Source organism: Dendrobates tinctorius, unplaced genomic scaffold (genome assembly GCF_039654945.1).
Source record: "Dendrobates tinctorius isolate UK_male_01 unplaced genomic scaffold, ASM3965494v1 ptg000063l, whole genome shotgun sequence".
Lineage (NCBI taxonomy): Eukaryota > Metazoa > Chordata > Amphibia > Anura > Dendrobatidae > Dendrobates > Dendrobates tinctorius.
In genome coordinates, this window is record NW_027361731.1 from 347,241 (window position 1) to 373,259 (window position 26,019).

At 47.5% G+C, this 26,019-nt stretch overlaps 2 protein-coding genes across 2 annotated transcripts in view; both read left to right on the forward strand.

The window, feature by feature from the left end:
* Window positions 1-421: 421 nt before the first annotated feature.
* Window positions 422-4,650, forward strand: LOC141094174 (uncharacterized). Its single transcript, XM_073579934.1, has 2 exons — window positions 422-2,175; window positions 2,278-4,650. Exons 1-2 carry the CDS (start codon window positions 1,949-1,951, stop codon window positions 3,254-3,256), a joined length of 1,206 nt encoding a protein of 401 aa, XP_073436035.1. The 5' UTR covers window positions 422-1,948; the 3' UTR covers window positions 3,257-4,650.
* A 4,914-nt stretch (window positions 4,651-9,564) lies between these two features.
* The window catches only part of LOC141094185 (uncharacterized), a 95,778-nt gene continuing 79,323 nt past the window's right edge, over window positions 9,565-26,019 (forward strand). The window contains 6 exon segments of the mRNA XM_073579943.1: window positions 9,565-9,577; window positions 9,580-9,746; window positions 9,876-10,055; window positions 10,139-10,262; window positions 10,346-10,443; window positions 10,642-10,732. Of these exon segments, the coding sequence (XP_073436044.1) occupies window positions 9,565-9,577; window positions 9,580-9,746; window positions 9,876-10,055; window positions 10,139-10,262; window positions 10,346-10,443; window positions 10,642-10,732 (673 nt within the window).

A 26,019-nucleotide genomic window follows, 5' to 3' on the forward strand; every position in this document is an offset into this window, starting at 1 on the left:
TGGAGGCTCCATTATTCTCTATGTGGAGCGCGGCTCTGCGGGTGGAGGTCGGTGCTGGAGGCTCCATTATTCTCTATGTGGAGTGTGGCTCTGCGGGTGGAGGTCGGTGCTGGAGGCTCCATTATTCTCTATGTGGAGTGTGGCTCTGCGGGTGGAGGTCGGTGCTGGAGGCTCCATTATTCTCTATGTGGAGTGCGGCTCTGCGGGTGGAGGTCGGTGCTGGAGGCTCCGTTATTCTCTATGTGGAGTACAGCTCTGCGGGTGGAGGTCGGTGCCGGAGGCTCCATTATTCTCTCTGTGGAGTGCGGCTCTGCGGGTGGAGGTCGGTGCTGGAGGCTCCATTATTCTCTATGTGGAGTGCGGCTCTGCGGGTGGAGGTCGGTGCTGGAGGCTCCATTATTCTCTATGTGGAGTGCGGCTCTGCGGGTGGAGGTCGGTGCCGGAGGCTCCATTATTCTCTATGTGGAGTGCGGCTCTGCGGGTGGAGGTCGGTGCTGGAGGCTCCATTATTCTCTATGTGGAATGCGGCTCTGTGGGTGGAGGTCAGTGCTGGAGGCCCCATTATTCTCTATGTGGAGTGTGGCTCTGCGGGTGGAGGTCGGTGCTGGAGGCCCCATTATTCTCTATGTGGAGTGTGGCTCTGCGGGTGGAGGTCGGTGCTGGAGGCCCCATTATTCTCTATGTGGAGTGTGGCTCTGCGGGTGGAGGTCGGTGCTGGAGGCCCCATTATTCTCTATGTGGAGTGCGGCTCTGCGGGTGGAGGTCGGTGCCGGAGGCTCCATTATTCTCTATGTGGAGTGCGGCTCTGCGGGTGGAGGTCGGTGCCGGAGGCTCCATTATTCTCTATGTGGAGTGTGGCTCTGCGGGTGGAGGTCGGTGTCGGATGCCCCTTTATGGAGGTGACAGAGTCTGTTTAGTCTCTTTAGCTTCATAGTATCAGCTCTAATCCAATGGTGAGAGAGCGATTTACCCTGAGGAGTCACAAATTGTGGGATTGTTATAAAATGTTATATTTAAGGGGTTTTGTGTTGTCTCCTTATAAGAATCACAATGATGGATACAAACGACCCCAACTATGAAAGACGGGAACCAAGTATACATGTATTAGGCCGGAGTCACACTGGCGAGGAATACGGGTGCGTGAGAGGCGCAAAAAGCACGCATTAGACACGGACCAATGATTCTCTGTGGGGTCCCTCCCATCAGCCGTATATTTCTCCTCCGTATCCTCCGCTCCGTGCCACTCGCAGCATGCTGCGATTGTCAGCGTACTACACCTGTAGTACGCCAATGCAAGTCTATGGGTGCGCAAAAAATACGGATTACACACTGAACACACGTGTGACCTGCGAGCAATACGCAGGTCTTTTGGCTGGTGAACAGGAAATGGGCCAATCCATCACCAGGAAGCGTAGACATGCAAATGAGCTCAAAAAGTGCTCCAGACATCCAGGAAGTACGCCTCCACGGAGTACAGCAGCAGCATGGCGTCCACATATATTAATGTAGAGATGCTCATTGTGCTGGTGCAGGAGCGTCCAGAAATATGGGACCCACGCGACGCAAACTATGCGAACCGCACAAGAAAGGAGGCGTCATGGAGGCGCATCTGTCGCCAGATGTACCATGACTTTGGTGACAGACCACGTGATGAGCAGCAGAAAATTCGTAAGTGTAACCATAAAAATATCATTAAACCGTAGCGCACGCTATAAAATGACTCTACAATCAGCCCCCGCCACTTCCTGTGCATGTACTTTTATTAGCCTCATGAGGCCGTTACATTTGGATGTGACACGTGGCTTCACACAGCCATAATTAGGGGTTAGGCCACAAGCTCCTCATCCTCCTAGCCACTAAAATTAGTTTCAGGGGAGCTAATGAGACCCTGGGTATCGGCCCAATTACATATGCCACCATGGGTAGAACGCACACCCCATAAGGCCCCATGCCTAGACTACTGTTTGAAAATGTGACCTCTCAAATATGTGATTTTGACAATCTTTCCTGTCACATTGCAGTGGAAGATGTGATGAAACGGTGGAGAAGCATCCGGGACCAGTACCGCCGGGAACGCCAGCAGCGGTCCAGGAGTGGGGATGCTGGCCATGTCAAGCGCAAATACATCTACTATGACCGGCTGAACTTCCTCGCCCCAATTCTGGCTCTGAGACCGTAAGTACATACCTCACACCACATGACACAAAAACATTACTCAAATACTTTACAGGGACAAAAATATTGATGTATTTTTGCCTCTGTTCTATTTCATAACAGAACTCAATCCAACCTTACGGATCGAGGAACGGCCTCAGAGGCAGAGCCCATTATTGATCCTGTAGGGGATGAGGTGGCTGGCCCATCTTCTCCCCCTACAAGAAGGATGGCTGAAGAGGAGGCATCACAAGACCACACAATGGCTGCTTTACACAACACACCACCAGGACGGTCTGCTGCTGCAAACTCACCCATCCTGGAAGAGCCGGGCAACTTGAGCAGCAGCCCAACTGCCCAGATCAGGCCCTCCCCACAGGCTGCTCTTGCATCACGGCGAATAAGAAGAAGGCGCCAGGTCGCCATTCAAGAGAGTCGGACCCATGTGGACACTGGGGTGCTGAATTACTTGTCCAGAGTCACTACAGATGATGGTGAGGAGGCCTATGCACGTAGCCTCACCCTTTATCTCCGTGCCCTTACCCGTGAGGTCAGGCTCCGTATTAGGGGGTGTATTCAGATCCTGCTTGATGCAAGCACCCCCCCCAATACCCCATATGAGGTGTTTGAATTTCTGGAGAGGTGGCAGCTCTCACCAAGAAATTTAATGCGCATGAGACCATCCACACAGATGCTTGCTCAAGCAGGGTCTAAACAGCCCCTAATACGTGGGCCAACACCTCAACCCCTTCCTCCCCCTACCCATCCTTCTATTCCGCAGCCCCAAATGTCTTCCTCAAGCCAACCCCACCAATATGGCCACTTGTACCCACCCAGTGTTGGAGGCTGGTCCCAACCTGGTTGGGGACGATCTGGCTATCTTGGTGGGTATGAGCCACGGGCCTACCAGAGCCAACAAGAAGCCCCTCACCATCATCATTATTACTCTGGGCAGTATCCCCAACAGGCCCAGGAGGCTGGACAACAACAGCATCATGGGCAACAGTATGGCCCCACACAGGGCGATGTTGGCCACAATGTCCAGCAGCACCCACAGGCTGTTCCTCCCCGTTCCCCTTCCCCTACATATGAGGATTTATGACTCAAAAATTTGGAGATGTCCAGTTACATGTAGCTGGTGCTTCTAATCTAGACAAAAAACAGGTGTTCTCCTTCACCAACATTTAGAACATAATTTAACACTCACATTTTTAAACAATGTTTTCCAAACATGAAACAATCCATCATAACAGGCAACGCTACCTCACGCCTTTCACACAGATATTACATGTGTGTATAAAAGAGAATATTTAAATGCGCTATACTGTTACCTGAAAAGATGAAAATACACTAATCACTTGCTAATGCATAGGAAAGGCGTGCTTGCCTTTAGTTAAGTAGTCAACTTTGTTATTAGCATTCTCTAGTAAACCAATTTGAGGCGACCAGCATTCACAATATCACGCTCTCTCTATGTCTTAACAAGTGATTTTTGTATTTTCATCCTTTCCAGTATAGCATGCTTAAATATTGTCTGTTCTACAGACAGGTAATATCTGTGTGAAAGATGTGAGGTAGCCTTGCCTGTCATGGTGGAATCTTCCTATGATTGGAAAACATTAGGAGGAAATGTGAGTGTTATCTTATTGACTTTATTTAGGTGATGGCGCTCACCCTTTGTTGCCTAATCAAGGTTAATGTAGGCATGCAGCAATGTTGTTATTGCATAATGTTTGGTGCATTTTTTTTCGGTAATGTTAATGTTACACCAAGTTAAAGAAGGCCCAAAGGGTCATTTTGGCCATTGCCAAATTTGTGTTCTGGCAAAATTATGTTTGCCTTTAAGCAAAACAAAAAAAAAAAAGGCAAAACTAAAAATTTGTCTACTCTACTTAACGTCTCTGTGTGATTTCTCACTATCCATCACAACATACTTACAGACACCAACCAATGCAAAGAAACACTCATAGAATCATAAAAAGGCTTGAGTAATATATATTTAGACACACTTTGAAAAAAACAAATTATAACATAGACACAGCATTCTCTTGCCAAGACGTTGCCCCCTCAGGTGAGTTAAAGTAATTCATGAATATATCACGCACTTTGAGGCCAGAGAGCGGTCTACGTTGAGGGATGATAGGTGGTCTCACCCTGCGCACATTGTCCGGCCTACGCACAACACCATCAGAGGAGGAACAATCATGGATCCTGGTGAAGTTATGCAGAACAACACAGGCTTTCACAACTTCATTCACATTTTGCTCACTCAACTGAATGGCAGACTGGAGTACCCGCCATTTGGCACAAAGAATCCCAAAGCAACACTCCACCAGTCGCCTAGCACGTGATATGCGCAAGTTAAAAATTCTGCGCCTGTGGTCAAGGTTGCGCCAGGGATATGGCCTCATGACATTACGTGATAACTGAAAGGCCTCATCTGCCACAAGGACATAAGGGACTGATTGTTCGGGGGAGCCTGGTAGCTGGCGTGGTGGTGGTAGATCCAACTGGTTGGTGCGTAGCCGCCGACCCATTATGGAAGTATTGAAGACTCCTTCCATAGGCCCCAATGTCAACAATTATAAACTTGTATTGAGGATCTACCAGAGCCAACAATACAACAGAAAAGTATTGCTTATAATTGAAGAATTGGGAGCCTGAGTTCGGCGGCTTATGCACCCTGATATGTTTGCCATCCAGGGCCCCAATACAATTTGGAAACTGGCAGTCCTCCTCAAAGTCCCTTGAAATCCTTAACCAGTCTTCCATCCTGGGCTCGGGTAGGACCACCTGATGGAGTCTTGTCCAGATTTGTGCACATGTAGACCTCACTATGCCTGAAATGGTGGACTTTCCAATGAGAAACTCATGGTGGAGGGCGGCATAAGACAGGCCAGTGGACAGGAAGCTGTAGAACAACAGAAATAGTACAGGTTAGAATGGCTAAAGTAAAAAAAAATCAGTTACATGCCGACCAAACTTGGTAGGAAATGAGAGAGAACAACACACACATATTTGGTGGCACAATGACTAAGTGATATGCAGTACATATTACATGTAACATTCTGCTGTGTCAGGTGAAACATATTTTGAGTAAGATGAGGGTATTAAACTTTGTCCAAGAAGGCCAAAAAACATAAATTAACACACACATTATGAACATAGAGAATGTGGTTGTGGAGTACATACCGTATTGTGAGTAGAAGTCACTCCTCTGCAGATATCGCTTTGCGCATCCTTGTGTCCTGAAAGGTTATCCCAGGGCGCACTGTCTCCAAGAGTTGATCAAATGTGGAAATGCTCATTCGACAGTACTGGTAAAATTTGTCCGGATGCTCCCGCAGAGATGAATAGAGGCGGTGAAAATGCCCTCTTGTGAGTCGTTGCCTCAAAAGTGGATGTACCCACATGCGTCTCCTCCTCCGCGGATCCACTATCACAGGATATGGTTGGCCAAAGCGCCGTGACAAAAGCCAGGTAAAGAGAACCTGCTCGGTTGTATTGAATGTCAGACCCTCTGCCATGCTGCACAAAGAACACCAACACATCTCGTGAAAGCAAGGTGAGAAATGTACAGAATGTAGGCAGCCACCTGTTTCTGAGTGTATAAATAGGATGCAGGCTAATGATTTAAATAGTTAGCAGGCCTCAAAACCGTTAAATGTCCATTTTGCAAGGCTGCAAGAAAATCTCGCCATACGGATTGCATACGGATTACATACGGAGACACACATGCGCAAAAAACGCGACCTCACCTTGCTTACGGGTGACCTACGGACCACTATTTAGTGGTCATTGATCCGTATTACGCATGTAAAATACTGACCGTATTTTGCGCAGGTTAGTGTGACTCCAGCCTTACTCTCATAGTACAGGGCCCCATACTCAGTGTAATGTTCCCACAGTGCTGTGTTATTTTGGTGTTTTTCATGTAATAGACGGAAGCCTACAGGAAAATTCTTAAAAACCCCTGTACATAGAGATATTATCATAAAATATCTCCAGTCTTGTTCTTACAAACAATCTTTTATAAAAGCCTCAAACTTCTGTGTGTGAATCAGACCTGAGATCTAACTTGATAGAAGATTACAGTGCGGGGAAGACGGGAAACATTGATATAGACCAGGGGTCTCAAACTCGGCAGAGTAAATGGGCCACACATAAAAAAAGTTGGCGGACCGCATTCCTTTTAAACAGGGAATCTGTCAACCCATTTTTCGCCTATCAGCTGCCGGCCCTGCCATCAGGGGCTTATCTACAGCATTCTGTAATGCTGTAGATAAGCCCCCGATGTAACCTGAAAGATAAGAAAAATGAGATAAATTATACTCACTCAGGCACCTCCCATCTTCTAGCGATGACGTCCTCTTCTTTGCTTCCTGTTGCGGCTTCGGCGCAGGCGCACTGCTCTGCCCTGTTGAGAGCAGAGTACTGCAGTGCGCAGGCGCCGGACCAGTTCAGGGAGGTCTGGCGCCTGCGTACTGCAGTACTATGCTCTGCCCTCAATAGGGCAGGTAAAGTACGCCTGCGCCGCAGCTGCGACGGGAAGCAAAGAAGAGGACATCACCGCTACAAGATGGGAGGCGCCGGACCGCGACAGCCATCAGACCAAGACCGGACCGCCCCCTGGGTGAGTATAATATAACTCTTTTTTCTTATCTTTCAGGTTATATCTGGGGCTTATCTACAGCTTTACAGAATGCTGTAGATAAGCCCCCTGATGGCGGTGGCCGCAGCTGATAGTTCAAAAATGGCGTGACAGATTCCCTTTAATACAGTACAAAATTATTGTTAAACAATTGAGAAAACAAAAGAGAAAGAAAGAGGAGAAAGAAAGAAAGAAAGAACAGAGCGAAAGAAAGACCGGAAATTAAGATTCTATAAAGATACTATAGCAGCCTGGCTCACATTGTAATGTCCACCTGAGCCTCCTGATGCAGGACATATTATGATCCGCTCACACGGCCGGCATCTCTGATTCCAAGGCAATCCCGCTGTCGGAGGAGGACACGGTGATGGATCTGAAGCATTCCCTGAAGTGCCTCCACGGTTCCGTCACAATCTCCTCCCGAAGTTACCTCATTTCCGGTCAGCTTCCAGCATGTCACTTCCGGTGGAATGTCACGGGCGAATTTTAAAGTGCTCCTCGGGGCTCCACCGTGCACTCCTGTGTCCACTGGAAAAGTAACCTTCCGGCCGGGGCAGAGGGGCTGACTCAAAATCGGGACTGTCTCACTGGATCTGGGACGGTTGGGAGGTATGAATGCTCCCCACCATACACCTTGTACACGCATTGCTCCGCACACCTCGTACACACACGTTCCGCTTTGTATGCCTCGTACACACACGGCTCTGCTCAGTACACATCTCCGCTCCGTACACCTCATACACACACGGCTCCGCTCCGTAAAACCTCGTACACAAGCCGCTCCGCTCTGTACGCATGTCTGCTCCGTACACCTCGTACACACACGGCTCCGCTCCGTGCACCTCGCACACATCTCTGCTTCGTACACACGCGGCTCCGCTCTGTACACCTCGTACACACAAACGGCTCTGCTCCGTACACCTCATACACACACGGCTCCGCTCAGTACACCTCGTACACACGGCTGCGCTCCATACACTTCATACACACACATCTCCGATCCATTCACCTTGTACACACAGTTCTGCTACATCCACCCTGTAAACCCCTCCTGACCCCACACAGAAACTTCCTTCATCCAGCACCATGACAACCCAACCAGCACAGCAGAGTCCTGCAGACACCAACGTGTTATGATGAGTCACCGAAGGAGGAAAAAACAAAATACTAGCTAAGTCCAGAAAAACCAGAGAGGTTGGCAGCTATCGGATTGCAGACCCCTGAACCTATCCACAACAACTAGCAGTAGCCGTGGGGGGTTCCTACGGTGCCCTAGACCTCTCGATCACAACCGGAGAACTACATAGCCTAAAGACAGAAAGGGGAAAAACTAAACTGCCCCAGAGCAGACCCCAAAGCAATAGGCAGCCCCCAACATATAATGACGGTGAAGCAAGATGAAAACACTAACACAGATAGAAAGATTGGTTGAGCAAATGATGGGGCCCAAGCTAACTAAAATAGGACAGGATAGGAAAGCTGCTGTCTGCCATCCGCAAAAACCCTATCCAAAATGTGCCAACCGACTGATAGGAAAAACAGGCCCTGAAGTCGCTAGGCTTCAAAAGACTAAATCAGCACTCAGGTATATTCTGAAGACAGAGCAAAAGATCAACAGATCAGAGACAAAAATGGAATTCAGCTCACCCCCGGCCGGGGATGGCAGAATTCCCAAAAAACAAGGCAAAACAAAAACAAAACTGAAGTGTACAAAGCAGAGCAGAAAAACTTAGCTTTGAGACGCAGGAATCAGACTGGTCTCCAAGAATCCAGCAGGATCACCAGCAAGGTAGAAGGGCGTCGGCTACCTTATATCCAGTCCTCAATTCCAGCCACCCAGTCATCATCTAGCTGCCCAGGTGTTTGGTAATCAGCCTCACTACCTTCCTTCACCAGAGAAGGGAGTTCATCAGACCTCAACGGTGAAGGGAAAAATGAACTCACAACACCAACGGTTGTGCACATAGGACCTGTGATGAGGTCACAGGAGGGGAGGAGTCAGGGGTCACATGATCAGGGGCCTCGGACAGAGGTTCCTGATCATGTGACCCCTGACTCCTCCCCTCCTGTGACCTTATTAAAGAACTGTGCGCTGAGAAGGGAACAGCCTAGCGCCGTCATTGCTGGCTGTGAGAGGCTGCGGTGGGTCTCTGGGAGGGCAAGGATGGGGTGCATGGGGGGGCGTGGTGGCTTATCTCCTTGCAGTGCGGGAAAGTAAAATTCCACACGGGACAGCAGGCAGGTGACTGGGCGGGGCAAAAACGGGGCTGTCCCGTGAAATCCAGGAAGGTTGGAAGCTTTGCATGTGGTGCACCGCGGGCCGCAGATGCCTCCCTCAGGGGCCGCATGCGGCCCGTGGGCCGCAAGTTTGAGACCCCTGATATAGACGGCTGGTGGGGATGGAGTCAGTGACGGATTCTGGCCAAATATGTTTCTAGAGCCGTAGTAGAAGATGAAGATGTCGTCCTCATCATGAAGTAGTTATTTCTCCTGTCACGTGTAATGAATATCTCCTGCAGTATTGCTAATGCCGATTCCAGTGTCGGTAAATGAGACGAGAATTAGCGTTATGGAAGATGAGTCTATGAGAAACGTATTCAGCTGCCGACTCCGAGGGAGAAGCTGCTTGTTGTCTGTGGCCTAAATATATAGGTTTTATTAGTAGATATAAAGAAGGAAACTAAATACTGTAAAATAATAAATCTCCTCATATGTTTCCCTTATTATCTCCAGTAATTGTATTATTACACAGGATTTTTATGATGTTACATCGGCTCATCTTCTCATTCAGGTCTCTACAATATCCGATCCTCCCAGTGAAGATCTTCTATATAAGAGAATTTTCCTGATTTACCCATCAAAGATGGATATGGACAGGGACAAGATGGCGGAGAGGATATTACACCTCACCCTAGAGATCCTCTTCCGGCTGACTGGAGAGGTGAGAGATTCTGATGACGTCACATTACATCATTCTTATCTATGGGAATAACAGATGGACAGAACTGGAGAGGTGAGGACTCTGGAAATGTCTGTAGTGAGATTTATTAATGTATCTCTCCATAACCAGGATTACACAGTGGTGAAGAAGACCTCTAGTGAGCGCTGTCAGGACCCTGTGTCTGAGGAATGGGGAAGACCTTTGAGCCAAAACACGAGGCCTCCACCTCAACCCCTGATACATGAGGACATCAATGACCAGAAGATCCTAGAACTCACCTACAAGATGATTGAGCTGCTGACTGGAGAGGTGACACTGCTGGGAATGCTGGGACATTACACAGTAATACTATGAAGGGATCGGGGGGATGACGGTATCATTGTATGTGTCAGGTTCCTATAAGGTGTCAGGATGTCGCTGTCTATTTTTCCATGGAGGAGTGGGAGTATTTAGAAGGACACAAACATCTCTACAAGGACGTCATGGTGGAGGTTCCCCAGCCCCTCACATCACCAGGTAATAGACAGGACTAAATACACATGGCCTATAATTATATGTATGTAAAGAATGAATTCAGTCCCTGTATGTGTTTCCTCCAGATCTATCCAGTAAGAGGACAACACCAGAGAGATGTCCCCGTCCTCTCCTTCCACAGGAGTGTAAACAAGAAGATCCCAATGTTCCTCAGGATCATCAGGTAGATGGAGAGAAGGTGTCATGAGATCTCCTCTATGATGTGTAGATGGCTGTGAAGGTCTTGTGCTCAGTCTTGTTTTATCCACCAGTATTATATGTTTTATACTTGTGTAATGAGAACGGTGGAGATGGCAGGATTAGAGCTGATCATAGATGTGACTTTTCCATCTGTCTGTGACTTTTACGATATTTATTTTAGGGTGAAAATCTGACCCATATTAATACTACAGGGACGTATGTGAGGGGTGATGAGCGGTGTAAAGAGGAGATTACTACTTATAACCGGTCAGGTGAGTAATAACCACAAAATATAGAAAAGTTAGTCCAATGTTAGCACCATGCCGGGTTCCCGGCATGTCAGCTCACTCACCTACGCTGCAGTTGGTTCCTCTGTTCCTCATGCTCCCAGCAGCACTTCCACCTGGGTCTCTGGCCATGTTCTAAGGTCACGTGCGCGCTCCCGCCCTCTTAAAGGGCGAGCACGTGCACTTGCTATTTCCTCCCCAGCCAATTGTTTTGAGGCTTTATGTGTATATTGCTTCCTCTCCACTGGGGAGGGGTCTGAGCAACCTTCCTGTTTCAGTCTATGTTGTGTAAGGTCGCATACCAGTACAAATCCTGTCTGCTGCACTCTGAAGCAAATTTTGCCTGATGCACGCTGAAGCAAATCCTGTTTGCTGCGCTCTCAAGCAAAACTTGCCTACTGCACTCTGGCACAAACTGTCAGCTGCACTCTGACACAAGCTCTTCCTGCTGCTCCATCCAGTCAGCCCTTCGGGTCCAGCTGCTGCATGACCGTTGGTCTGCCCTGGAGTAGCACCTGGCATTCATCGGGAGCCAAATCTAACCTCACCATCAGATGCTCTAGTGAATAGTCAGGCGATTGCTTAGTCACACCCCTTCAGACTCTCCGCAGTTCATGGCACAGTAGTTCCACAAACCATGACCGTGTCAGTTTTCTCAGGCCATGGATCCCCCTGTACCCTGCCCGTACGGACTGTTGTAGCTGCTTTTTGTTCTGACCAAGCGTCAGGTATGCCAGATCACCAGTGAGTCCGGATTGTGAGGTTTTTCGCCCTTCTGTTGCAAGCGCTTGGAGACAAAGAGACTCAACACACAAGCCGTGGTCAAATCAGTTTATCTGACGTATTGAAATACAAGGAAACTTTTATACATTTGTTGTAAATGGTATCACTATGGAGCTCATGTAGCCCCCACCATCACCCTCAGCGTTATGCCATGTTTACAATGTACCCAGAACACGTTGTTGAGAACAAATATGATAACAAGTATAGTTTCCTTGAAGACAGAGACTACTAGTCTACATAAGAATAATTCTAGCAATAATAAGGCAAAAGGCAATTGAAGTCTTAAAGGCATTTAAAGGGATATAAAGGCAAACCATTAACTCTTCTATATCAATTTCCCCCTTTTGTAAAAGGTATAACCTTTGCCACAGGGTCAGCTGATGTCCACAAAGGAGCTACTGTCTCATGGGTCTAGTACCCATAAGGGGGCTTCCTACCTGCTTCGCGCATCCACCCTCAGTGTGGACACTCACTTTCCCCATCAGCAATGGCCACCTGGGGTCTATGATACACTACAGAAGGTTCAGCCTTAGATTCTTTTTTCACACATACATTATTCAGTAGCTTAAGTAATACATACATTAGCGCTTTCACGGCTACATAAAACAATAAGCAAAACAACAAAATTTGCATACAAGTCTGTACAATGCCAAAAATCCATCCTGCAAGGCCATTAAACCAATGTGCTGGATTTAGAAAAGAGAATGCGTTACCCCACCAGGAGTCTCTGTTTGCACTGTGTTGCTTTAACCATTGGTCTCTAAGTTCACCTATTTTGTCTATACTGGCCCTGATCTGGAGATTGCCAGCAGGGTCAACATAATTACAACAGGTGGGACCAATTATCTGACACATTCCTCCTTCTTTTGCGGTCAGGTAATCTAATACTATAGTATGTTGGTTAGTAACTATGATTAATTGTCTCTGTATTGTATTAGTTTCATTAAGAACTACAAGAATCTGGAAAATCTGATCGTCCAGGTAGTCGGTAGCTTCCACTAATTTATCCCACATTTGTGTTATGAAGGGGTATATTAGCATACTACGGAATATTTTATTTGTTATCCCCATTTCTACTAGATGCGGCCTACCATTTGGCCGGGGCTTATTGTCTGCAGCCCTTCTATACAGAGTATGAATTGGAACTGCTGCTGTGTCTATTTTACTATGAGGAACTATGAAAGTGGCTGGTGTCAGTTTGGCAAGAGTGCAAACCCCTCTTATGTCTGGCCTTCCCACCTGTAGGCTCGATGTCCGCAAACCAAGAATACTCCTTCAGGGAGAACACAAACGTGACCAGGGGTCTGTATACATTGGTATAAACTCAAAAGTCCTGACATAGGCTTATGGGCACACCAAATATTATTCATTTGTTTTCCACTTATACCAGATGTACATTTACCCCTTTCTTTCCTTATTATTTTACCCGTAGATGCTTTACATCCGATTATAGCCAATGAGGCAGATATATCACGGGGCACATCTTTTCCCCAAAATCTAGATTGAGTCCAAGTCTCATTGTGTATGCAGTGTGGGGTTAATACCTTCCATGGCTCCAGAGGTAAGGCTAAGTACGGCATAGTCCTCGCAGATACTGGGCTGTGTGTACAGATCCAACAGTCTTTCGGTTTCTGTCCTTCCATGCCCTTTATAAGTAGAGCATGATGCTGAATAAGTTTGTTGTCCCAGTCAGCATTTAAGAGTTTGTCCTGTGTCTCTGTAGAGTGCAGTAATCCTGTCACTGCCAGCAAGGTGATGAGGAGAACAGTCATTCTGCTGTTGACAGGACCTTCTTGCAGTGACTGGCGTGGATCCAGGTTGGCTTTCCCTCAAGTTTTTCTGAGGTGAATGTGGTCAGCTGGACTTGGAAGGGGCCGTCAAATCGTGGGTCCAGGCTCCTTCTCACGTGTCTGTGTATAACCACCCAATCACCTGGATTCAGCTGATGCACATCTGCACTGGCATTAGGATCTGGAATGGATGAGAACACATGTTTATGCACCACATTAAGGTTTTCCTGCAAGTCCTGGACGTAGGCTGTCATAGAGACGTGTTGCATTTGTAGCACCTGTGGGAAGTACAGACCAGTCTTTGCTGCACTACCAAACAAGACTTCAAAGGGAGACAAGCCTGTCTTTCTATTTGGAGTGTGTCTGACTGAAAAGAGTACAAGAGGCAAGCACTCTACCCAGCTCTTTCCTGTGTCTGCCATGGCCTTTTGAATTTTCCGTTTAAGTGTCCCATTTAGTCTTTCCACTTTCCCACTACTTTGTGGCCTATATGGTGTATGAAATGTTTGCTGTACACCCAGGGCCTGCATGACTTCCCTCATTATTTCTCCTGTGAAGTGTGTACCCCTATCGCTCTCTATGGCTTCTGGGACAGCATACCTGCAGATCGGCTCTCTCATCAGTTTGTCTGCAGTCGTTTTAGCATTTGCACATTTTACCGGATAGGCTTCCGGCCAACCAGAGAAGAGATCTACACATACTAGGATATTTGCATACACTCCTACCTTGGTAGCTGTATGTCATCAATCTGCAGTCTCTGAAACGGGTAGAGAGGCCTAGGTGTCGCTTTCTTAGGGACTTTTACTGTTTTACCTGGGTTGTGCTGTGCACAGATGAGGCATGATTGTACAAGTTTCACGGCTGCATAACTGAAACCAGGAGTGATCCAGAAGGCATCTACCATGGCACACATGTAACTTTTTGAGGCGTGAGTGGGGCCATGTGCTGCTTGCGCCATAATCGGGAACAGGGACTTCGGTAGGCACAACTTATCCTTATTCTCCCATACTCCGTTTGAGTTCAGCTCAGCTCCCAGTCTCCCCCGGTGTACCTTCTCTGTTTGGGGAGCCTTTTGCCGGAGAGATTTCAGGACATTTAGGCTCAGTGTGGCTGGAATACGCTGACTCCCCGCCACCGTCCACTGCTCTCCAGGCCGCTTTGCTGCTACTTTAGCAGCCTCATCCGCCCTTCTGTTGCCCTCTACCTCCATGGAGTCATCTTTTGTGTGTGCTTTTACCTTGACAATGCCAACTTGGACTGGTAACATCAATGCCTCCATCAATTGTTTCACCAGCTCTGCATTTTTAATGGGCTTCGAATCTGTGAAAATATTAGCGACTTTACCTGCAGCAGCTCTACACGCCTCAGTGAGTGCCTTCAACTCTGCCTCCTGCGCCGACATGTGAGGAGAGAGTGGTTCCGCTCGGATTTCCTCATGTGAGGATACTATTGCATATCCAATGTAGAATCATCCATCCTGGTGGTATCTGGAGCCATCTACAACAAAAAAACCCTCAAAGTCTGCATTAGGAACAGGTTTTTTCATGAACATGTGCAAAACCAACTGTCTCCTGACTCATCAGTTCTATGCAGTCATGTTCATGTGTTGTGAGTTCATTCTCCCCTCTATCACTGAGGCCTGGTGAACTCCCTATTCTAGTGAAGGAAGGTAGTGAGCCTGATTATCAGGCACCTGGGACTAATGAAGACGATTGGCTGAGTGGAGTCACTGACTGGATTTAAGGCAGCCTACGCCCTTTCTGCCCTGCGGGTGATTTCTCTGTGGACTCTTGGACACCAGTCTGATTCCTGCTCTCCTAAAGCTAAGTTTTCTGTTTTGCCTTTTTGCATTTAAGATTTGATTTTGTTTTTCTTGCTTTCTGGATTCTGCCACTCTCTGCTGGAGTGTGCAGTGTTCCGTTAGATCTGTCTTCTGAAAGTACCTGAGTGCTGATTTAGTTTTTGAAGCTTAGTTGCTTCAGGGCCATTTTCATATCAGCTTGTTGGCTCTTGTCTCTGATAGGGTTTTGGCAGATTGCAGACAGCAGCCTTCCTATCCGTTCCTATCTAGGTAGTTTTTGGGCCCCGTCTTTGCTCAGCCTGTCTTTCTGTCTGTGTATGTGTTTTCATCTTGCTTCACTGTCATTATATGTGGGGGGCTGCCTTTTGCTTTGGGGTCTGCTCTGGGGCAGTTAGATTTCCCCTTTCCTTCTTTAGGCCTATGTATCTCTCCGGCTGTGATCGAGGGGTCTAGGTCATCGTAGGAACCCCCCACGGCTACTGCTAGTTGTGTTGATAGGTTCAGGGGTCTGCAATCTGATAGTTGCCAACTTCTCTGGTTTTCTGGACTTAGCTAGCATTTCTGTTTTTGCCTCCTATGGTGACTCAATCAAAACAGAATCACCCGCCAAACCGCAGATCCTGGGGTACTCAATAGCAGGAAAGAATTGTGTTTAAAAAAAAAAAAAAGGAGGTGTTTGTATATTCTTTCCTCTATATCTCTGAGGCCGTAGGGGGAATTTTTTTTTCTCTCAATGGAGATAAAGCAAGTGTCTGATCGTGTGGAGCAGCTCGCTGCTGAAGTGCGAGGAATTTCCGCCTATCTTGCTCGTTCACATGCTGTTGAACCAAAGATCCCCACACCTGATGTATTTTTTGGGGATCGATCTAAATTTTTGAGTTTCAAAAATAATTGTAAATTATTTTTTGCTTTGAAGCCTAACTCGTCAGGGAGCCCCGCGCAGCAGGTTAAAATTGTCATCTCTTTGCTGCGCGGCGATCCCCAGGATTGGGCGTTTTCTTTGAAACCAGATGACCCTATTCTGACTAATGTGTACGCATTTTTTCAAGCCTTGGGGTTGCTGTACGACGAACCTAATGCTATTGATCAGGCTGAAAAGACCCTGTTAGCATTGAACCAGGGTCGAGAATCTGCAGAGTTGTACTGTCAAAAGTTCCAAAAGTGGGCGGTCCTTACTACCTGGAATGATAGTGCCTTGGCTGCTCTCTTTCGGAAGGGTTTGTCACAAGCCGTAAAAGATACTATGGTGGGATTTCCTGTTCCCTCTGGTCTGGACGATTCTATGTCTTTAGCCATTTAGGTTGATCGGCGTTTACGTGAACGCAGGATTACACGAGAGGTGTTGCCACCGGTTGAACAGACGTCTGAACCTATGCAATGTGATAGAGTTTTGTCTAAGGCGCAACGTCAGGAATTCAGAAGGCGCAATAAGCTGTGTTTTTTCTGTGGAGATGCCTCACATATTATTTCTGTTTGTCCTAAACGTGAGAAACGCTTTGCACACACGTTTTCTGTTGGTGGGGTTCAGCCTAAGTTTCTTTTGGCGATCACTCTGACCTGTTCCCTGTCCACATTTTCCGCCAAGGCTTTTGTGGATTCGGGAGCAGCGCTAAACCTATTGGACTTGGATTTTGCTAAACGTTGTGGATTTCTGTTGACACCTCTGCAGACGCCTATCCCTTTGAGGGGGATTGATGCTACCCCTCTGGCTAAAAATAAACCTCAGTTTTGGACCCAGTTGGTCCTGCGGGTCGCCCCAGACCATCAAGAAAATTGCAGATTTTTGGTGTTGCATGGTCTGCATGATGCCGTTGTTCTGGGGTTTCCCTGGTTGCAGATTCATAATCCAGTTTTGGATTGGAAGTCTGTGTCTGTGGTGAGTTGGGGTTGCCGGTGTACCTTTAGTGAGGCTCCGGTTTTTTCCACCTCTCCTCAGTCGCATGAGGTTCCTGACTATTTGGCGGACTTCTATGATGTATTTAGTGAGAATGAGTCTGCGTCCTTGCCTCCTCATAGGAGTTATGACAGTGCAATTGAACTAAGCCCGGGGTGTAAATTTCCTAAGGGTCGGCTCTTCAATTTATCTGTACCCGAGCACGAGGCTATGCGGTCCTATATTAAGGAGGCGTTGGAGAAGGGTCATATTAGACCATCCTCTTCACCCTTAGGTGCCGTTTTTTTTTGTAGCCAAGAAGGATGGTTCTTTAAGGCATTGTATTGATTATCGTGCCCTCAATAAAATTACTATTAAATATCAGTATCCGTTACCCCTGATTTTGGATCTATTCTCTAGAGTCAGAGGTGCTTGCTGGTTTACCAAGCTTGACCTCAGGGGGGCGTATAATCTTATTCGCATTAAGCAGGGGGATGAATGGAAGACGGCGTTTAATACTCCGGAGGGACATTTTGAGTACCTGGTGATGCCTTTTGGGCTCGCTAATGCCCCTTCTGTCTTCCAGTGCTTCATGAACGATATTTTCCGAGACTTTGTCGATAAATTTTTGATTATCTATCTGGACGATATTTTGATCTTCTCCAAGGATTGGGATGCTCATGTGGAACATATTCGGACTGTGTTCCGGATCTTGAGAGAGAATTCTCTGTATGTCAAAGCATCAAAATGCCTTTTTGGAGTACAGAAGATTTCTTTTTTGGGATTTAGTTTGTCTCTGTCAACTATTGAAATGGACCCGGCCAAGGTACAGGCCATTTATGATTGGGTTCAGCCCACTTCTTTGAAGGCCCTCCAGAAGTTTTTGGGTTTTGCTAATTTTTATCGGAAATTTATAGCAAAATTTTCTAGTATTGCCAAACCATTGACTGACCTGACCAGGAAGGGTGCGGATGTGTTGAATTGGTCTCCGGAGGCGGTTGCTTCCTTTCAGGAGCTGAAGCGTAGATTTACCTCCGCCCCGGTTCTGCGGCAACCTGATGTCTCACTCCCGTTTCAGGTAGAGGTGGATGCTTCTGAGATTGGTGCAGGAGCAGTGTTGTCCCAAAAGGATCCGGTAACATCTAAAATGAATCCCTGTGCTTTCTTTTCCCGAAAGTTCTCTTCATCTGAACGTAACTATGATGTGGGGAATCGGGAACTGTTGGCCATGAAATGGGCATTTGAGGAGTGGAGACATTGGTTGGAGGGAGCCAAACATCAAGTTGTGGTCCTCACTGACCACAAAAATTTGATTTACCTAGAGTCGGCTAAACGCTTGAACCCTAGACAGGCTAGGTGGGCCTTGTTTTTTACACGTTTTGATTTTGTGGTCTCTTTCCTTCCTGGAACTAAGAATGTCAAGGCAGACGCCCTCTCTAGGAGTTTCTTTGCTGATTCTCCTGTGGTGACCAAGCCTGCTACCATCTTAGGCGAAGGGGTAGTTCTTTCTGCCATCTCGCCCGATTTGAGACTTGCTCTGCAAGAGTTCCAGGAGGACAAACCTGAGCGTTGCCCCAGTGGAAAGTTGTATGTTCCTGACCAGTGGAAGAAGAGAGTGATGTCTGAAGTTCATTGCTCTGCATTGGCTGGTCATCCGGGTATTTTTGGTACTAGAGATCTGGTGGGTCACTCTTTTTGGTGGCCCACCTTGTCTCATGATGTCAGGAATTTTGTGCAGTCCTGTGGGACTTGCTCCCGGTCTAAATCTTGTTCTCGCTCTAGTGGGTTGTTGATGCCTTTGCCGGTCCCCAGGAGGCCATGGACCCATATTTCTATGGAATTCATCTCTGATATGCCGGTCTCTCAAGAAATGACTGTTATTTGGGTGATTTGTGATAGATTCTCTAAGATGGTTCATCTTGTACCACTCCCTAAGTTGCCATCTTCCTCTGAGTTGGTGCCCCTGTTTTTGCAACAGGTGGTTCGCTTGCACGGGATTCCTGAGAACATTGTATCTGACAGAGGAGTTCAATTTGTGTCTAAATTTTGGAAGACGTTCTGTTCCAAGTTGGGAATTCAGTTGTCCTTCTCCTCTGCTTTTCACCCTCAGACCAATGAGCAGACAGAGAGAACGAACCAGACCTTGGAGTCGTATTTGAGATGTTTTATTTCCGCTGATCAGGATGATTGGGTTTCATTTTTGCCCTTGGCCGAATTTGCTTTAAATAATAGAGCTAGTTCTGCCACTTTGATGTCACCTTTTTTTTGTAACTTTGGGTTTCATCCTCGATTTTCTTCAGGGCAGGTGGAGCCCTCTGCCTGCCCAGGTGTTGACACTGTGGTGGAGAGAATGCACCAGATCTGGGACCAAGTGGTGGATAAGTTATCTCTCTCCCAGGAAAAGGCCCAGCGGTTTTCCAATCGACATAGGACCATTGGTCCCCAGTTTAAGATTGGTGATATGGTGTGGTTATCATCAAAAAATATTGCTATGAAGGTGGCTTCTCCTAAGTTTAAGCCTAGATTTATTGGACCTTACAAGATTTTGGAGATTATTAATCCGGTCTCTTTTCGTTTGGCTCTTCCTGTCACATTTAAGATCCATAATGTGTTCCATAAGTCCTTGTTGAAGAGGTTTGTTGAGCCAGTTGTGCCTGAGGTGGCACCTCCGGACCCTGTATTGGTTGAAGGTAACTTGGAATATGAGGTAGAGAAAATTCTGGATTCCCGTCTGGCTAGACGGACACTCCAGTAGTTGGTTAAGTGGAAGGGTTATGGTCAGGAGGATAATTCCTTGGTCTCTGCCTCTGATATTCATGCCAAAAGATTGGTGCGTGCCTTTCATCGGGCTCATCCTGATCGCCCTGGTAGCGTTGTTGAGGGTTCGGTGATCCCTCCTCAAGGGGGGTACTGTTGTGAGTTCATTCTCCCCTCTGTCACTGAGGCCTGGTGAACTCCCTATTCTAGTGAAGGAAGGTAGTGAGCCTGATTATCAGGCACCTGGGACTAATGAAGACGATTGGCTGAGTGGAGTCACTGACTGGATTTAAGGCAGCCTATGCCCTTTCTGCCCTGCGGGTGATTTCTCTGTGGACTCTTGGACACCAGTCTGATTCCTGCTCTCCTAAAGCTAAGTTTTCTGTTTTGCCTTTTTGCATTTAAGATTTGTTTTTGTTTTTCTTGCTTTCTGGATTCTGCCACTCTCTGCTGGAGTGTGCAGTGTTCTGTTAGCTCTGTCTTCTGAAAGTACCTGAGTGCTGATTTAGTTTTTGAAGCTTAGTTGCTTCAGGGCCATTTTCATATCAGCTTGTTGGCTCTTGTCTCTGATAGGGTTTTGGCAGATTGCAGACAGCAGCCTTCCTATCCATTCCTATCTAGGTAGTTTTTGGGCCCCGTCTTTGCTCAGCCTGTCTTTCTGTCTGTGTATGTGTTTTCATCTTGCTTCACCGTCATTATATGTGGGGGGGCTGCCTTTTGCTTTGGGGTCTGCTCTGGGGCAGTTAGATTTCCCCTTTCCTTCTTTAGGCCTATGTATCTCTCCGGCTGTGATCGAGGGGTCTAGGTCATCGTAGGAACCCCCCACGGCTACTGCTAGTTGTGTTGATAGGTTCAGGGGTCTGCAATCTGATAGTTGCCAACTTCTCTGGTTTTCTGGACTTAGCTAGCATTTCTGTTTTTGCCTCCTACGGTGACTCAATCATAACATTCATGTGTCATGTCAAAGTATCCTTCCTCACTCCCTAATACGGTCACCAATTCCCCCTTTTCTGAATCCACAGGCAGGAGGGTGGCTAGATTCAGAACGTTACATCTTTTGAGGGTAACATACTCAGGAATTAGTAGAGCACACTCAAGTCAGAGCTGTCTGGCCATAGACAGATGTTTTGGTTGAACTTGTACGAGTATGGCATGGATGTCATGTGGGGAATAGATTGTCAAAGGAAACGTCAGTGTGATCTCAAATGCCTTTCCTAGTAGTAGTAGTGCAGCTGCACACGTAGGTGACCCTCTGATCACTGGGTCTAATTGTGCTGAGTAGTAAGCCATTAGTCTCTGTTTCCCTCCATGTTGTTGTGTCAGTACTGCGGTAGCATGTTCTCCCTGCTCTGTGCAAAACAAGAAAAATGGCTGGTCATAATTTGGAATGCCTCAGGCCGGGGCTGACACAATGAGCAGTTTGAGAGAATGGAAGGAATCAATTGCATTTTGTGTTAGGTCATACGGGTCTCATCTCTTCTATATCAGGACCATGTACCAGGAGCTTTCCTGACAGAAGAACGCACAGGAAGAGCTGTCCACACAATGGCAGTCCTTAACCACTAAGTTAGAGGCATTAGGGTGTGTGCACACGTTGCGGATTCTGCTGCGGATTTTTCCGCACAGATTTGTCTAAATCCGCAGGTCAAATGATCTGCGGTTTATCTGCGGATTTACTGTGGATTAGCCTGTGGTTTTCCCCTGCGGTTTGACACCTGTCATGGGGCAGGTGCCAAACCGCTGCGGAATCCGCACAAAGAATTGACATGATGCGGATTTAAATCCTCAGCAAATCCGCGCGGAAAATTCCGCAACGTGTGCACTGCGTTTTTCTATTTACATAGGCTAAAATGGTACTGTACAATGCAGCAGAAACTGCTGCGGATCCGCAGGGCCAAATCCGCTGCGGATCTGCAGCAGAGTTCACAACATGTGCATACACCCCTAAACATCCCTCCCCAGTTCCAGCATCTTGAAACAGCCGTGTCTCCTCCAGAGACTTCCCAGACAATTTGCTTAGTTCTTTGCCTCTGACTCGCAACCCCACCACGTTTTGACAGCAATCTAAAGCTCTGCCGTGCGTTCATCAACCAGTGCCGGCTACATTTTGTACTTCTTCCGCACCACTTCCTGCTGGATCGAGCAAAGGTGGCGTTTCTAATGTCGCAACTTGGAGGTGAAGCTGTGGCATGGTTTAACCCATTGTGGAAGACCGAGGATCCGATCATCTCCAATTTGCCTGCATTCTTGAAAGCTTTTCGCAAATTGTTCGATGAACCCGGGTAAAACACCTCTGCAGCTTCCGCTTTGCTCCGTTTACCTCAGACCAATTCTGTGGGGTAATATGCGGTACGCTTTCGCACTCTGGCGTTAGAACGTGGATGGAACAATGAAGCTTTGCTGGCGACATTCTGGGAGGTTTCCGAAGATATTAAGCTTGAGCTAGCCAGTCGAGACCTACGAATCATCCTCGACGACCTGATCTCTCTCGCCATCTGTATAGTGTGCTAGTGAGGTGGCATGTGAAAGAAAACTGCAGCGCCTGGCTCCGTTTTTTTCAAGGACTGGAGAAGCTCCGGCTTCTTCGGGCAATAGGAGAGGTCTCTCTAAACGGAAAGGACGTCTCTCAACCCCTGATTCTTGCTGTGGCTGTGACAACAGGTGAATCTCGGTTTGTTGAGTCAGCATATTTGGATTCTGGAGCAGCCAGAAATTTCATCCTTCAGGCTGTAGTGGATCGGTTCCAAATCCCAGTTCAGCCACTTCAGAACCCCATGGCAATAACATCTGTCGAAGTGAGAACTCTTTGGGAGACGGTTCGTTTGACTACTGAGCCACTTGAGATCCGTATTGGGATGCTCCATGTGGAGAAAATGGTCTTCTATGTCCTCTCCAACATGTCTCATGCCTTTCTTTTGGGCATACCATGGCTGCGTCAGCACGAACCTGTGTTGGACTGGAGAGGTGCTCCGCTGGGGAAATTTCTGTCATGGGAGATGTCTGGCTCCCGTACACCCGACTAAGACCCTCTCTAGTCCAGCATCGCTGCCCGGTTTGCCTTCTACCTTTTGGTCCTTTGCCGATGTATTTGACAAGAAGGAGGCAGAGACTTTGTTGGCCCAACGGCCGTATGACTGCCCTATCGACTTGATTCCCGGGTCTACTCCCCCTAGAGGCCGAGTGTTGTGAATTCTCTGGATCTGACTTCAACGCGCTCTCTGGTGGTTACTGTGGGTAGTGGAGCTGGCCGGGTTGACAGAAGTCTGCCACCTGACGACAATGATTGGAAATCAGGGGTTACAGACTGGCAGGATATAAGTGAGCAGGCTTCCCTCAGTTGCTGCTGGTGATTAATTTCTTCCTGTGCATATTGAGGTCTGCTGTCTCCTGCCTGATCCTGCATGTTTCAGTTAAGTTGTTCATTTGCTAAGCTTTTGCATCTGATCTGGTTTTGTCTCTTTCCGCTTTGATGTGAGGGTTCAGCGTGCTCCCTACTGGGGCTGTGCTGGACCCCGCTCCATATGTTTCAGCTTGTGTCAGTTTGTTCAGTCCCCTGTTAAATTACTCTCCTTAGCTTTGCTGCCAGGTCACACCAGAATGCTGATATAGTGGGGGAGAGGTCGTGAGACCTCAGTGTTTTTTGTACATCAGAAGTGTTGGATTTTTTAGGGTTTTTGCGTGATTGCAGACAGTGTCTTTCCTTTCCTATCCTATCTAGGCAGTTTGGGCCCAATCATTTTCTCAGTCTGTTTTCTGCCTGTGTTTGTGCCTCATCTTGTCTCACCGACAATATCTGTTTGGGAGCTATCTGTTTCTTTGGGGTTCTACTCCGGGGCAGTTTAGATTTTACCTTTCTTGCTTTAGGCTTAATTAGTTCTCTGGCTGTGCTGAGGCGTCTAGGGCATCGTAGGTACGCTCCACGGCTACTGTTAGTTGTTTTGATAGGATTAGGGTTCTGCAATCCGCTAAATGACCAACCTTTCTGGTTTCCTGGTGGCCTAGCCTATTCCTGCAATCCTCCTCGGTGACCTATTCATAACAGCCGAGATTACCCTCTGTCCCAAGCTGAGACTCAAGTTATGTCTGAATACATCCAGGAGAATTTAGCCAGGAGGTTCATTCAGAAATCCTCCTTTCCTGCTGGGGCTGGGTTTTTCTTCGTCAACGGTCTCTACGACCCTGTATAGACTATTGAGGTCTCAACCAGATCTGTGGTGAACTCATTTTCTGGTCTGCCACTGGTTTCTGGTGAGGGAACTGTTTGTGCTGACAGAGGAATTGTGAGTTCTCTTTCCTGGCTCCCTTTGGTGGTGGCAGGAGGTAAAGAAGCTGATCTAATTAACAGAGACCTGCCACCTGATAATGAGGACGACGATTGGACATCTGGAGTCTCAGACTGGATTTAAGACAGCCGACTCTCTATTCCCATGCTGGTGATTTTTTCCTGCCTCCTGAGGTCTTGGTTTCCAGCTCAGTTCCTGTCTTGTCAAGCTAAGTTTTCTCTGCTAATGTTCACATTTGATTTGGTTTTGTCTATTCAGTTATTGTGTGGTCAGCCAGCCCCGTCTGGGGCTGTGCTGAATTTCCACTCTTATGTTACTGTATGTGCCAGTTTGCTTTTTGTCCCTTATTAGATTGGCCTCTTTTTGCTCAGTTCTCAGAATATGCCAGAGTGCTGACATAGTGGGTGAAGTCTAGTGACTTCAGGTTTTTTTTTTTGCTATCAGAAGTGTTGGACATTTTTTGCCGGGTTTTTTGGCGTGATTGCAGACAGCATCTTTCCTTTCCTGTCCTTTCTAGTTAGTGTGGGACCCATCGTTTGCTCAGCCTATTTTCCTACCTGTGTTTGTGCTTTCATCTTGTTTCACCGTCAGTACATGTGTGGGGGCTGTCTATTCCTTTGGGGTCTGCTCTGGGGCAGTTTAGATTTCCCCTTTTCTTGCTTTAGGCTTATTTAGTCCTCCGGCTGTGACGAGGCGTCTACAATCATCGTAGGTACGCTCCACGGCTGCTGTTAGTTGTGTGGTTAGGATCAGGGGTCTGCAATCCGCGTAGTTACCAACCTCTCTGGTTTTCTGTGACTTAGCTTGGTTTTGTTTTCCTCCTCGGTGACCCAATCATAACACAGATCACGGTGAAAAATATATATCCTATCCCACTGATTCCCGAGTTGTTTGACCGATTAAGAGGGGCAAGGATCTTCACCAAATTAGATTTAAGAGGCGCCTACAATCTAATCCGCATTCGCTGGGGAGACGAATGGAAGATGGCTTTAAACACCAGGGACGGACATTATGAATACCGAGTGATGCCCTTCGGTCTTAGTAATGCACCAGCCATTTCAAAGAGTTCGTCAGCGATATCTTTCGGGACCTGCTTTATACCTGTCTTGTGGTGTACCTGGACAATATTCTGGTATTTTCCCCGGCTCTGGCCTCCCACAGATGAGCAGTTTGACAAGTTCTGCTGCGTCTTAGGTAGAATCGACTCTATGCCAAGTATGAGAAGTACGTTTTCGAACAGTCCTCTCTTTCTTTCTTGGGATACATTGTCTCAGATACCAGACTCAGGATGGATCCTGAGTGTCACGCGGGGCTTAGGTCAACTAAGGCAGAAATACCCGGGGCCCCTGTGATGTCCCTTTAACTAGGGGAAACCCTGTCTGACCCTCAACCCAGGGTTTTTGCTGAAGGTGCAAATGCCTGAGCCTCCACCCTTTCCTTATCTCCTGCTCAGCCCTAAGCTTAACCCTCCACCCTCCACCCAGTGAGGAGACAAACCACCAAAGCCCCAAACAATAAAGACAGACAGGGAGAACTTAAACTGCACCACGCCGCATACACACAGGACTATACAGTAATGTGAACAGGGCACAACAAAACACAAATATGGGAAGGCGAGAAGGTAACAATGGATCATACGACACCAGATATGAATCTCTCAATCTCTCTAACACCTCCACTCCAGACCGGAACCACTTGGTATGACACGCAAGCTATAATCGGCGACGCCCATAGGCCAGCACGACTATTTAAAGACCGTGGGCGTGACCAAACATCCAACCTGATCTTCAGCTAGATTAACCCCCGATAGCCTGAGAAACTCAAGCCGGCGCCACTGAAGCTATAGTGGACGGAGGTGGAACTACCTCTGCCTGCCGGACGCTGTGGTGTGAATAGCGTCCGACATGACAGTACCCCGTCTTCTACGAGGGACCCCAGGGCCCTCAAGACTCATAGGACCCGGCTTGTCAGGATGACGACGGTGA

What these genes read in the sequence shown, in the direction of transcription:
- LOC141094174 (XM_073579934.1), top strand. Translation starts at nt 1,949, where the DNA reads ATGCCTAGACTACTGTTTGAAAATGTGACCTCTCAAATATGTGATTTT. An exon ending in CCAATTCTGGCTCTGAGACC is followed by an intron (nt 2,176 to 2,277) that starts GTAAGTACATAC and finishes ATTTCATAACAG; the next exon opens with AACTCAATCCAACCTTACGG.